The following is a 14643-nucleotide window of genomic DNA, read 5'->3' as shown; positions in this document are numbered from 1 at the left end:
AGAATAGGGCTCCACAGTCACCTACGGACCCACCAGAATACTGATCCTGGAAGACTATCCTACTCGGCCAACGAGGGATTGCCTAAGAAGGAGGAGGAGGAGGAGGAGGAGGAGGAGGAGGAGGAGGAGGAGGAAAAGAAGAAGAGCTGGAGTTAACAGAGGGAGCTCATCCGCGCTCTCCTCTGATTCGAACCTACGACCTATCGGTCTTCAGTCCTGTCGGAACAAGGGTTTATCCCATTGTGCAAAAGATCATGCAAGGAACTCTGCAAAAGTGAGAAACACAATGGGGTTGTGAGAATGGGCCAGCGTGTATGTTCTGTCACCGTTGGGCTTAAAATGAAGTGCCTTTAAGACAGGATGTGCAACTTGAGCCCAACAGGAAGCCAGGGGGCCCAAAGAGAAGCTCTTAGGGAATTTTCCCCCATAAACAGTTTTTAGAGGGCTTGGGCTTAAATACAAGGTCTTTTATTGATGAACAATCAAAAAGGAACTTCTTTGTCTTCAAAGGTTAAACAAATGCTTCCAGTTTTCAAGCAACTGGTGGTTTCTGTTTCTTTGCTTTACTTCAAAGGAAAATCCCTTTCTAGCTCCTCCCAGGCTAACTGTGAACCTAAACCTAACTGATGTGGATCCACTACTGGGCTGAACTGCGTCTCAAAACCGAGTGGACCTACCAGTAGGCCTGTAGTCACTTAGCTGGAGTTCTTGATGTTTAAAGCTGTTATTCCCTCCGAAATTCCTCAAGGCTGTAAGGCTGTTTCCCTGGAACCTTTGGGAATCTTTAGATGCTCTTAAGACTGTTCTTCCCCATGAGGTCTTAAGGGTTGAAGCCTTTGTACAGGAGAAAGTCTGTACACATCCTGTACATTGACTTCCTTTACTGAGACTGACTGAAAATGGCTCTCTTCCCTTCACAATTGTCCTGAACAGGGGCGGAACCAAACTTAACGATGATGGACAGGGGGCCTGCCCTATAACTGCAAACTTTAACAGGAAGCCACCCTTCTGCAGAATCCCAAGCCTTGGACTGCAAACAAACACTCAATACAAGGCAAATAAAGTGGGAGCTTCTGGTACAGCTGTACCAGCACAGTGTACATTTTTTCTGTACTCTCCTCCAGTACATCTATCAGTGTTTCAGCTTCTCTATTATTCTGGTTATTGCTGAGTTCAAGGGCACCCCCCTCCTCTTTGCCAGCAGCTACCCTCCTGCTGGTTTCCCATCTCCTGTTTCACACTGATGCTCATTTTTCTCCTTCACACCAATGTGTCACAGGGTGATATTTGTCTATCTCTCACACTGTGCTGTCTTCCTTTGCATTGTTTCTGATCTATTTGAGCAGCCTTTCATCTTCATTACCAACTTGGAGCTGCGTGTTTGTGTATATTTGAAGAAAGATGTCATTAATGAAGAGAGTAAGTAAATTTCAAGCGTCTAGGTTTTATCCCAAGCCTGTTGGCTAGTGAAATAATTTCCTATGGAACACTTTGACTTTCCTAGTTTTCGGTGTCATGTTTTGGTGTATCTCATTCACACATGGATCTTTTGTCCACTGTGCGATTAACTTTCCATAATCAAACACACAACTCCAAGCAGAAGATGTGTTGTGATTCAGCTGGAACCACAGAGTGCCTCTGATGAGGATGATGGGACTCAGGTTCACAATCTGGTTCAAAATGTCCCTGTTATAGTCAATGAGGAACAGGGTGTGGAATGACTTTGTTGATACTGAAACTAGCCAGGTGCAGGTGAAAATTGACTCAGAAAAGGAGGAGAGTTCTCAGCCTGATAATGAGCAGGAAGGCAAAATGGATAACACTAACGAACAAACTGACCTTGATGAAACGGGAACCCTAGATCGTGCTGACTGGAATTCAGAGTTCGAAGGAGTGTGAGAATAGTTTACAAGAAGGCGGTCAGAGGCCAAAGAAACGCCTTCATGTTTTGCAAAGGGTATAAAGCAGTGTGGTTGGGACCAAACCTTTGTCAGAGCTGTTGTAATTTTAGAGTTTTTAAATACTGGTAGCCAGATTTTGTTCATTTTCATGGTTTCCTCCTTTCTGTTGAAATTGTCCACATGCTTGTGGATTTCAATGGCTTCTCTGTGCAGTCTGACATGGTGGTTAGAGTAGTCCAGCATTTCTGTGTTCTCAAATGATATGCTGTGTCCAGGTTGGTTCATCAGGTGCTCTGCAGGTGGACAATTTCAAATTACAACAGCAAAACAATAGAGAGGAAACAATCAAGGACATCTAATCACCTCTCAACAAAAGATTGCCCCAGGCACTGCCAGGCCATCAAATGCTAATCAAGGTGGTCAGCTGAAACATTCACACTTAGCTCCAACAGACAAGAGTTCTTTGTCCCACCCTGGTCATTCCACAGATATATAAACCCATTTTCCTAGTTCCAACAGACCTCACTACCTCTGAGGATGCTTGCCATAGATGCAGGCGAAACGTCAGAAGAGAATGCCTCTAGAACATGGCCATATAGCCCAAAACCCTACAACAACCCAGTGATTCTTTGAAAGCTTTCAACAATAGCACAGCATCTTCTTGGCAAGATTTGTCAGAGTTGGTTTGCCTTTGCCTTCCTCTGAGGCTGAGAGAGTGTGCCTTGCCCAAAATCATCTGGTGGGTGTCCATGGCCATCCAGTCCTAGTTCTACGCTTAAGCCACAATACCATGTTGACTCAATCATTGAAATAGTTAATTACCAGCAGGATGCCATATTTTACATGTTGCCACTTTTTTTTAGTTACACAATGTTCTGTTTCTTTAATAGTTTGAGTCTTCTTGACATTTAGATGACAGTTTCTTCTGTCTAAGATATTTAATGGAAACAAATGTTATGAATTTATAGGTCTGTTCAGTGCAAAGCCATAACAACCAGGAATATCTCCTGAATAAGCTCAAAAAGGAATGAAATGAAAATACAAACAAATTCTGCTGGGTAGACTTGGTCCAGGAAGGAAACTTGCAAATATGAAACAAATGAATAGTGTCACAGCTGTAAGGCCCCAAAGGAAGGAGGGGTTTATTATTTGCTTCTCGTATAAACCATACAAGATCCTTGGGTATTAATATGCGTGTGTGCATAAGAGAGAAATCATTGGTGTTGCAGATCCTTCCTCCAATTACTATTCCCCATTCAAACGCCCTGCAGATTCATGCAATCTCAAGGCTTCCATAGAGATCAATGCAACTCTCAGTCCCCAAAATATAATCCACCCATCATTTAAATATTCATCTGTCCAAGTTACATGTAAAAAGCACAGTCAACATGTACTTATTAATAAGAAACAATTCTAAAGGCTTCTTGGATTAAAAACATATTCTTTTAATAAAATAAATATGTCGGAAAAATCTTAGAAAAAGGAAGAAGTAAAAACAAATAGAACATTATTTAACTATGCATTTTAAATAGAACACATAATTTAACCCATTATAATACTATTTTTAAAAATGAACCTAAAATCAGAGACTAATTTTAGTTTCACATGTATGTCATTTTAGTTTTTCTGGTCCAATATTATCTTCGTTCAAATATATTTTTTCCATTGTTTTAGTGCTTCAAAATATATAAATGCTATCAGAATAAAGAAGAGAGAAAATGAAATGAGAGTTTACACTATAATCAATAATGGCTCTATCACACACCATTCAGCTTGCTGGAAAACATTATCTGTCTCCACAGTCTTTGAATGTACGGGATAGTAGTTTATATTTCATATTTTTCAAGCTCTCTGCCACCCAATTAGGGGTTGAACGAAGAAACAGTAACACTTCCCCTTGACACATTCTCATGCTATCAATGCAGAGCTACTGCAGAGGTTGGGCAGACATGGATCAACATTTGGGGCTGTAGGAAACAAGTTATGCTTGGTAAAATGCATCTAATCCATGCATGGACAAACTTTGATCCTCCAGGTGTTTTGGACTTTAGCTCCCACAATTCTTAACAGCTGGTAAGTCCAAAACACCCGGAGGGCCAAAGTTTGCCCATGCCTGACCTAATCTCTGCACTATGCACCATCCAGACAAAACACTATGTCGAATATTGTTACTACAGTAAAAAAGTCAGTTCAAGACTACAAGCTTTTGAGATTTACAGATGTTTGCTTTGCAGATGCTGATGTCTACCTTTTTATATCAGACTATGTTAGATAAGTATATGAACAATGCATTAAAAACATTGCTCAAAATAAGCCAAATTAGTTTCTATCCTTTCTGAAAAGCAGGGGGAAAAAAGAGGTAGCCAACACAAAATATTATAGTTGAACACTTCTCAAAAATAAGCATTTCTCCTAACTTGCAACTTGAATTCTAGAAAAGCTTGTTAAGCAAAGTTTTATACTGTTAAAATATTTGTGAGCTATTTGGTCCTGTTCTTAAGGCATTACATCTACAGACCTATTAAATAGGAGTTACTATATAATTAACACAAAAGATGGAAATAAAAGATTTCACTCCAGAATGTTTTTCAAACAGAAGAGTTCAGTATCCTTTAGAGCAGCCTACAATGCAGTGGAGAACAGTCCATCTTTTAGAGAGTATGGAACATTGGACCCTTGGTCACTATAATGTCAGCATAGGGAGCAGCCTGAGCCATATCAACAGCTTGGTGTTTCTTTAGCTCAAGGAGACTGTAGAACTTGCTTGCAACTTCTTTACTGTTATTCTCTTTGCAGAGAGCCAGAAGGCTGAAAGACTTTGCTCCTGTCTGGTCAATATGCTGCACATGGGAACAAAATGAGAAAATTAGGCTGAAGAAATTAGGATGATAACAACAAGCTATTACATGAGAGGCTGGCTTGTTCGGCATTTCCTTTGGACCAATATTTATTGGGAGGGATGAGATAAAAGGATGAGAAAGCCACAAGAAAAGCTCAGTTGGAGCGATCTAGTTCTACAAGCTTGTTTTAACAACAGTTGGCTTTGGAAAGCCCACAAGTAGGGTATGATACCAACAGCTCCTTCCAGTTGTATCATGATTAAATCCTTCCACATTCACAGCCTATCCTGACCCTTTGCACCCTCATCATTAGCATCACTATAACAGACAAAGATTCTAATCTGTACACAACTTTTCTCTAGCACCACCAGTCCATATGCCTCAGTTCTGTAAAATACTTGGCTTGCATTTAATGGCTGCATATGCCTCTTAGGATCAGTAGGGTGTTGTGCATCAGAAGAGCAGTAGAGGCAAAATGCTACCAACAGGACATTTTTGCAATTTCACCTTATGATAAAATGTGGGTTCTTTATTTTCAAGTATACCTGATTTATTTACAATATCATACGAAAGCTGACTGGCACAACCTGGGGATCACAACCAGACACAGTGAAGACATCTGCCCTTGCGCTATGCTACTCTGCTGCTGAGTATGCATGCCCAGTGTGGAACACATCTCACCACACTAAAACAGTAGATGTGGTTCTTAATGAGACATGACACATTATCACGGGGTGTCTGCGCCCTACACCACTGGAGAAATTACACTGCTTAGCCGGTATTGCATACCTGACATCCGCTGGGAAGTAGCAGCCAATAGTGAAAGGACCAAGGTAGAGACATCTCCAGCCCATCCCTTGTTTGGGTATCAGCCAGCATGTCAATGACTTAAATCAAGAAATAGTTTTCTTAGATTTACAGAGACATCCGCTGGAACCCCTCAGCAAGCAAGAGTCCAAAAGTGGCAGGCTCAAACCCAGAACCTCAACCAATGGCTGATACCAAATGAGAGACTCCCCGCTGGGCACACAGAAGACTGGGTGACTTGGAAGGCGCTGAACAGACTGCACTCTGGCACCACGAGATGCAGAGCTAACCTCAAGAAATGGGGCCACAAAGTGGAATCCATGACATGCGAGTGTGGAGAAGAGCAAACCACTGACCACCTGCTGCAATGCACCCTGAGCCCAGCCACATGCACAACGGAGGGCCTTCTTGCAGCAACTCCAGAGGCACTTCAAGTAGCCAGTTACTGATCAAAGGACATTTAATCAACTACAAACTCACAAATTTTGTATTTTGTCTGTCTGTTTGTTTTGTTCTGTTAGAAATGTAATACAATTGACTGGTTGCCCTGACACGACAAATAAATAAATAAATATCTGATTTATTGCAATCAAAGAAGAGTACTCATACAGAACACACCCCCCATTTAAAAGCAGAGACAGCATTTTAAAAAAATCTTAGGCCAGCTTACCCTCAAAGTATCCAAAAGCAGCAGAGTCCTCTTCTGCCTCTTTTTTTCTTCATTTTCTGTGTTAATCTCTTCAGATTCCTATATTGAAGTTTAGCATAAGAAATTATTCATATCTGCCCAGTCAAAGGTTAAATTGAGAGTTATTTCAGTCTCTCCAAGCATAATATGACTAACAGGTGGTCCAGAAATTTGCTGCTCATTTGTCTGTATTGCTCAGGGCCACAAGATTTAATCTTGGGCAGGTAGTAATACCATTTATAGATAGTTTTCAATGTACTTTGTCTATGAAATAGCTCTATGGGATCTGATAAAAACAAGAGATACTGCTGGTTAGATATTGTTGTGTCTTAACAGAATATTTATGACACTTCCTTTAGTGCCTCTTCCATTCTACCAAGCAAGGTTTCTTGTATTTATAAGTTTTTGAGAGGGGTAAGCAGGGTTTTCATTTGGAAATGCTATTTGGGGTATATGTGTGTAAATAACCCCTTTTCACAGTTCAGATTTTGCTCCTCAGAATATTGCAGTATTTGTTGTATTGCTTAACAAAACAAAAAAGGAACCCAAATGACATTTTTGTTGTCAGGGATTATTTTCTGTCAGCTCGCAGTACCAACTGTAATTATAGGTTGCTTACCTGTAACCGTAGTTTCCTGAGTAGTCACCTGTGAATTCGCACATATGGTATCTCTGCGCCTGCGCAGTACAGCTTTCGGAACCTTCTAGAAGTTAAAATAAACATTTTAGTCCTCGGCTAGCCCCGCCCACCCCCCTCGAGTATATATAGCCCATGGGCGGGGCTAGCCACCAGTTCTCTTCCGCCGCAAAGCAGCAGGAAGGCGGGGCATGACACTCGAGGGGAGGTCGGGCGGGGATGTGCGAATTCACAGGTGACTACTCAGGAAACTACGGTTACAGGTAAGCAACCTATAATTTCCTGTCGTAGTCCCTGTGAATACGCACATATGGTAGACTAGCGAGCTATTAACCCTGGCTGGTGGGCGTCATGCCACCGCAGAGAAGAGGACTGCCCTTCCAAATGAAACACCCCTCTTGGAAGAGATGTCCACTTTGTAGTGGGACACCAAGCTAAGCAGCGTGGACCATGTAGCAGCATGGCAAACTGGGTCCAGCTGCAAGCCCTCATGAAAGCCATAGAAGTGGATGACGACTTCGTGGAATAACCCTTCACAGAAGAGAAAAAGATGGCCCTGCCCAAGGATACACTTTTACAACAGTGGTCATCAACCTTGTTGTGCAAGATGAAGACATATGGACTAGGTGAAGCATCCGTTCAACAGAGGTCTTCAGAAGAAAACCCCTGAGAAGGGCAGTGGAAGTTACCACAGATCCAGTGGGGTGATCCTGGACCTACCCAGGTGAATTGCAACCATTCAACTGGTAAGCTAGATAAACCATGACATGATCCAAAGACCATTTTGCAGGAGCACCAGGAGGCCACTGGCATTCTCCTGGTACCTTAGAAACAGCCTGGGGCATTTAAAAGAGTCCTGTTGAACTATATAAAAAGGCACAGAGTGTAATAACCGAACCAAAAGGGACGATCTTGGAGAAAACTAGGAATGGAAGGCTATCTTGGGCAGAAAGTTGCATCAATATGCGGCATGATCTTGTCATAGTAAATCGTAATAGGACTCATCTGCCCAAAGCTCACTCATATTACATGCCAAGATAGCATGGAAAACTCCTACATAAGACACAGCAAAACAATGGTACCAGTAAGCCATTCCCATGAGATAGGACATATCAGTAAGGTCAGAAACCCCAAACTGAAACTTAGTTAACCAGAAAGCACTATCTCCAGTCTCGAAGATGGGGCCAAAAAGGCAACAGAACATTCCTATTCCTCAGCTCTCGATGAAATGGACTAACAGAGGTCCAAGAACATGACAGGAGAATCTAGTTCCTCTTGAAACAGGCCCTGGCCACAATGTAGCACTGAAAGAGGAAGGGTAGATACAACAAATTTGTTGTTTATTTGGTCAGTCGCCTCCAATTCCTTGTGAAACAGAATCAGAAAAAATCAAGGTCGAGACTAGATCAAACTCACTAGGGAGGCAAAAGGCTGAAACCAGGTCCAATTTAAGTGACAGAGCTTAGAAGGCTCTTTGGGCTGTCCCTAAGATAGTCCTCAGTGGCTGTGCCAAGGGTAGATGGGTTCAGCCTCACTGATCAGCCATATCCTTCAAATTGTAGTCTAGACGATGTACTTTGGAATGGGGACCTCAACCCTCCTGGGGCATGAAGAGATCTGAGTGGTTGGAGAGGTACATCCGCTCATCCTGGAGCATCTCACGAGGGGAAAGAAGCATGGCTAGCGCAACGAGGATTCAACCTACATTATCCACTCGCAATTTGGGCACCACCCAACTGCGAAGAGAACCAATAGAGACGCAACAGGGAATGGAGGGAATAGGCAAAGAGGAACGTCTCCCTTAAATGGCCCCATGTTTGGTTGTGGGGCTGACTCACACAGAACAAAGGGGATGCACGACTAAATATATCTCCAGATTGCCTCCTGGTCTGAAGTGGGAGAAAGATGCCCTGCTTACGTGGTCGGCTAACGTATTCATGGCTTCAGGAAGATATATTAGCACAAGGTGGATCCTTCTGTCGATGCACCAGTTCCTTAGATGAAAGGTAAATATTAGAAGCAGAGAGTGTATCTCATCTTACTTGATTATCAGAATGTGGTGGTGATGTTACCTGTGAGGGTTTGGACTATGTGCCCTGACAGCGATGGTTCGAGTAACATCACGCCCTGTTCACCTCGTAGCTTTTTAAAGGAATTCAGTTGTCTGGTGGCCTTCATCCTGTGCCAGGTCCCCTGGGCATCAAGGCCCATCGAATGTCTATCCCCAAATCCAAAAGGAAGGAATCCACAGTTAGAATTCTAGGGATATTCCCTGGTCCGAAGGACAAACTGCACTTGATGTTGTCAAACTGTTGCTTGATGGTTTGACCAACGAAGTGGTTGTGAGGATCATAACTGAGGTAATAAAACAAAAAGAAAAACATGCTTGTATGGGCCAGAATAGGGCCCTGCATGAAGTGTTGCGGTCGTAGTTAAGGTCATATGAAGAAAAACCACATAGACCAGATATGAGAAGGGAGTAGAAGCTTCGATTTAGTTGCCAGTAGTCAGCTATGAATACACAGGTAGCTGTAATTTCACTGAGGTGACTCGGGGAAAGCATGAAAAACCAGTCATGAGACCAAACTGCCATGCATAAAACACAGTACTGGTCCCCTATGGTGAAGGAAGGAACCTACTGACAAACATCCCTCAAATCAGTTTTGGCAAATGAAACATCATTAAAAAAGTAAAGGATGTCCCTTGACATTAAATCCAGTCATGTCTGACTCTGGGGTGTGGTGCTCATCTCCATTTCTAAGCCGAAGAGCCAGCATTGTCCGTAGACACCTCCAAAGTCATGTGGCCGGCATGACTGCATGGAGCGCCGTTAGAGACAGAGAAAGAAGAGTAGAAGTGATATCATCCAAGGCTTGGGAAAAACGGATGTATCAGCTGATGTTTCTTAGGTTCAGGATGGCACATTAGCCACCCTCCCTCTAGGTAGTCAGAAGTAACTGAAGAAAGTGCAAAAGAAGTGCACTAATTGATACCGGTGGTCAATCAGGCGTCAGTGACAAGGCCTGGGTCTCTCCCCAACAGGTAGAGAAGGCAGGTGACATGAGCTGATAGTCCTTAGCACCAGGCCTCTGGGGTTAACCTCCGTCAGACTGAGGTAAAGGCTGACAGCCCAGAACCAACAACCTGGCCTACACAGGAGGTTGTCAAAGGAGTGCTCAAAAGCCCAACATGAGAAAGAATACACTAACCCAAGTGAAACGCAAGCGGCTAAATAATTTCAGAGCAAAAACGGGCAACAATGAATGCATTGTCTGTAGATTTAAACAATTCTTCTTCTTGTGCACATGAGGTAAGACATGGCACGCAATGCTATAAAACTGGAAATGTAAAGAATGCTGTATGGTACTACTTTGGCAAGGTGCCAGGCCAATGTGGCATCCATTTACAGAATACATCTGGGTAAGACAGCAAAAAATCATAATAGAAGAAGCCAATGATTGAGTGCTGAAGATATGGCATATCTAGCTTGAGAAACAGCAATAGTAAGAGAGGAGATGAGTAAATATATCATTATTCCAATACCCTTGTACACTTTTCAGGGTACTGGAGACTGAGATATCATGGGCAAAATCAACAGCCTGGGAACAATGTCATGTGACATCACAGGAAGGAAGAGTGCTGTTAATAGCATAAAACAGAATATACTCAGCAGCAATAGCATTTGGATATATTATGCCTCTTAACAATGGACAGGATAAGAGAAAAGATATATAGTCATATGTATACATTTGAAGACAGTCTTCCCATCCTAAATTTAGGACTGGAGAAGGGTGGTCATGATTAGAGGACCATACTGTCTGCAAGCCTTCCCTAAGTAGAAGGGAAAAACAAGTGGGCTAAGTCCAGCTGCTAGCCTTAACCAGAGGGAGCCCATTATATGATATGAGCACAATGACAATACATATTAACTTTATTCGAACCCTGCCACCATCTCCTCAAAGGGGCTCAGGCTGGTTCACAGAAGCATTCCAATAAATTTTCAGTTGGCCATCCATGTGTATGGGCTCTGTATCCATGCGTAGTTGGCCTTCCACACCTCTGAGTCTTGGCAGTATCCAAAAATTGTAGATATGTGGAGCTGCTACTTACCATGGCCCTGAATCCATTATCAGATTCTTTAACCGTGAGGAAAGATCAGCTGGTGCAGTACCGTGAGTGCCCACTAGATGGCCACTTAGGTGCACGGTATCGAAGGACTCTCCCCTGAAAAGCCTGGAGGGAGAATGGTCTAGCACGCACGGGGCTGACGGCAGGGGTGGAAAGGACTCAAAGCCGGTAGCGAGAGCTCAGTGGCCGCCAGGAGGGCCAAGATTGGCGCCCTCCCCTCTCCAGCTGGCGGTGGGCCACTTAATTGCTGGAGCAACTAATTGCAAACTAATTCTACTCAATCCTCCCTCCTGTGCAACAGCAAATGCCTTCCCCCTGGAGGAAGGCAGAGGAGCCGAGGGAGGCATCTGCACAGACACCAAAAGGAGGATAGCAGCTTGATTGGAGGTAGAAACCCCTGCAGAAGCTGAAAACGAAGAGGCTTCTTGAGCTGCCGCCATGCTCATCAGTTTAGCAGGCAGATAAAAAATCCCTTTGCATATTCCCCACACGTGGAAGGTATGTAGAGAATTAGGCAGCCCCTGAGAAGGCATCAGGGGAGGAGCGTGGGGAGAAGCGTAGATCTATTGGCCTTGTAGGGATAACTGCCAATAACCCTGCTGCATGGGTCCCAGGCAAATACTCCCCATTTGGAGGAGGAGGAGCAGGAGCGGTGCGAATGTGCAAAACCTTTCCCCCGTGATTTCTCTGGAGAAAAGGAGGGGGAGGAGGAGGCTGACCTGCTCCCTGAAGCTGACCGGTATCGACATGACGTCTTGACGCCCAGCTAGGGCGCTGCAGAAAGGGACTCCCACGCCAACAGCGCCCTGATCCCGGGGAGGCGGAGCCAGGAGGGAGGGAAGGCCCCGATGCCAGGAGCAGGGCCATCGGCCCTGCATCCATTAGTTAACCTCAATACCGGCAGCTGATAAATTCATAAGAGAGGGCTCGGTAAGTGCCGGTATCGATTATATCCTCGGCGCCCCGGGGTGGGATGCGCATGCGAGGGGGGCGCTCCCCCAGCAAGCTGAGTCTGCAGCTCGAGGGCAGCAGCGTGGGCAGGCTCACTCTCTCCCTCCGAAGCCGATACGGCATACTGCACAGAAGTAGAGGCCATAACAGAAGCAGTTCCCGCCCTTTTTGTTGGGTCGACTGCTCCAGAAGCATTTGGCGGCCATTATGGCGGTCCCTCGCCTTGGCCTTTTCACAGCCATTATGGCGGTTTCTCACCTTGCCCTTTTTCATGGCCCATTTGGCGGTCCTTCGCCTTGGCCTTTTTGCGGCCATGCTGGCAACCTTTTCACAGCCATTTTGGCAGTTTTTGCCTCGGCCTTTTCACAGTCATTTTGGCAGTTTTTGCCTCGGCCTTTTCACAGTCATTTTGGCAGTTTTTGTCTCGGCCTTTTCACAGCCATTTTGGCGGTCCTCCGCCCTAGGCTTTTTGCGGCCATTTTTGCAGCCTTTTGCCTCGGGCCTTTTCACAGCCATTTTGGCAGTTTTTCGCCTTGGCTTTTTTGCAGTCATTTTGGCGGTCCTCCGCCTTGGCCTTTATGCTGCCCTTTAGGTAGCCTTTCGCCTTGGTTTTTTCTTTTGCGGCACTGCCACTTAGCTCTCAGAAAGCACAAAGGATAAGCATTGTCCCCACAGGGAAAAGAAGATGCCAGCTAGCACTTCAGGGGGTCTGAAGGCAAAAGGGCTCTTTGATAGAGAGTGGCTTCGAGCCTAGACTCATGATCCTTCCTCGTTAGAGGAGTAAACACCTCACACACCAAACAAGGCCACGATAAATGTCCCTCTCAAAGACATATAAATAAACAAACAAACAAATAAATAAACAATAAATCAAAAATATGAGATACTTAGGCAGTTAGCAGTCAGATACAAAAGAAGGCAGTCCAATAAGAGCTAGTCAGGAGCGAAGGTTCAAGAGCTGCTGCTAAAGCGGCGGAAAAGAGAAAACTGGTGGCTAGCCCCGCCCATGGGCTATATATACTCGAGGGGGGTGGGCGGGGCTAGCCGGGGACTAAAATGTTTATTTTAACTTCTAGAAGGTTCCGAAAGCTGTACTGCGCAGGCGCAGAGATACCATATGTGCGTATTCACAGGGACTACGACAGGAAACATGTTATTCCCACACCTGGGAAGCGGTTTAAAACCAATGTCTAATAATTTTGTATAAATTGTGTTTGGAATAAATAATCAAACCTACATGCTCAAGAGTAGTTTGCTTCATCTCAGTTTGTTGTCTTACAGAGGAGTCCGTGAAAGAACCATTGGACAAAGCAGACATGATTTCAACAGTTTCCTAATAGGGTGAGGAGAGAAAAAGAGTGTATTAGCAAACAGAATTTAATTGTGATTCTGTTAAGAGTTGCCCATATGTTCCTTACTCAGCAGCAGATGCATAATTAAAGGTACACAGCACTTTTCTGTATGCCCCCCAAAAGCTTTTAAAGACCAGCTCATTGCTCAAATGAGAGATGCAGAAGTTTAACTATGGAATCTATTTGCTTTTCTTGTAAGAACAGGATAGTAGTTATAGGTTAGTATATCATTATAAAAATAATTATAAAAATAATTACGCCGCTCTGAGTTGCCTCTGGGCTGATATGAGCGGGGTAGAAATAATGCAATTAATTAAATAAATAAATATTTGGGTTGTTGTAGGTTTTTCCAGGCTATATGGCCATGTTCTAGAGGCATTCTCTCCTGATGTTTCGCCGGTAGTGAGGTCTGTTGGAAGTAGGAAAAATGGGTTTATATATCTGTGGAATGACCAGGGTGAGACAAAGGACTTTTGTCTGCTGGGGCTAGGTGTGAATGTTTCAGCTGATCACCTTGATTAGCATTCAATGGCTTGGAAGTGCCTGGGGGGAATCTTTTGTTGAGAGTGATTTTATGTGCCTGTTTGTTTCCCCTCTGTTGTAATTTTTGAGTTTTTTAATACTGGTAGCCAGATTTTGTTCATTTTCATGGTTTCTTCCTTTCTGTTGAAATTGTCCACATGCTTGTGGATTTCAATGGCTTCTCTGTGTAGTCTGACATGGTGGTCATGCATATTTTCATGGTGGTTGTGAATATTTTCAGCAAAAATCATCATAAAATATATCACCCTTGTAATGCAATTTTAAAATAAGTTCCTCTTAAAATCCCATTTCATCTCTTATCTGGAAATATAATTAAGTAGATGAACCTGTTATGATACTCTATGAGGGTCTCAATGGAAACACTCCTGTACATTGTCTTAGCATAGCAATATCAATTTGTTTTGAAAATACTTACTGTAGTTTCAAAATTTATAGCATTACTTCTTTCATCTCCCCCGTTTTCCAAAACTGGTTGAATTTCCAGGTGAACCAAGTCCTGCAAATTATTTGAAACTTCTGCTGTTGATTCTGCACTGACAATAAAATGAATTCACAAAAGAAAATGGCTATTAACGTCTTGTCCAGAGCACTATTTATTACCATACTAATGAAATGCAGGTACCAGTCAAAGAGCTTTTGCAAATTTGTCCTTTCCCAAGGGATTTACATTATAAAACACACACATACTTTGTAATGGCATTCCATGCAGTCATGCTGGCCACATGACCTTGGAAGCGTCTATAGACAATGCTGGCTCTTCAGCTTAGAAATGGAGATAAGAATCAAGGGAACTGGG

The 14643-nt window shown here is 43.6% G+C and overlaps 1 protein-coding gene across 1 annotated transcript in view; it reads right to left on the bottom strand.

The window, feature by feature from the left end:
* Positions 1-3462: 3462 nt before the first annotated feature.
* RAD21L1 (RAD21 cohesin complex component like 1) overlaps positions 3463-14643 on the bottom strand; it is a 30615-nt gene continuing 19434 nt past the window's right edge. The window contains exons 10-13 of the mRNA XM_067468268.1: positions 14263-14375; positions 13190-13285; positions 6219-6296; positions 3463-4741 (exon numbers count right to left, since the gene is read on the bottom strand). Of these exons, the coding sequence (XP_067324369.1) occupies positions 4553-4741; positions 6219-6296; positions 13190-13285; positions 14263-14375 (476 nt within the window). The 3' untranslated portion in view covers positions 3463-4552. The remainder of the gene's footprint in view (positions 4742-6218; positions 6297-13189; positions 13286-14262; positions 14376-14643) is intronic.

Source organism: Anolis sagrei, chromosome 4 (genome assembly GCF_037176765.1).
Source record: "Anolis sagrei isolate rAnoSag1 chromosome 4, rAnoSag1.mat, whole genome shotgun sequence".
In the NCBI taxonomy this organism is placed as follows: Eukaryota; Metazoa; Chordata; class Lepidosauria; order Squamata; family Dactyloidae; genus Anolis; species Anolis sagrei.
Note: the sequence above shows the minus strand (reverse complement) of the source record. Positions and strands in the feature narration are given on the sequence as shown.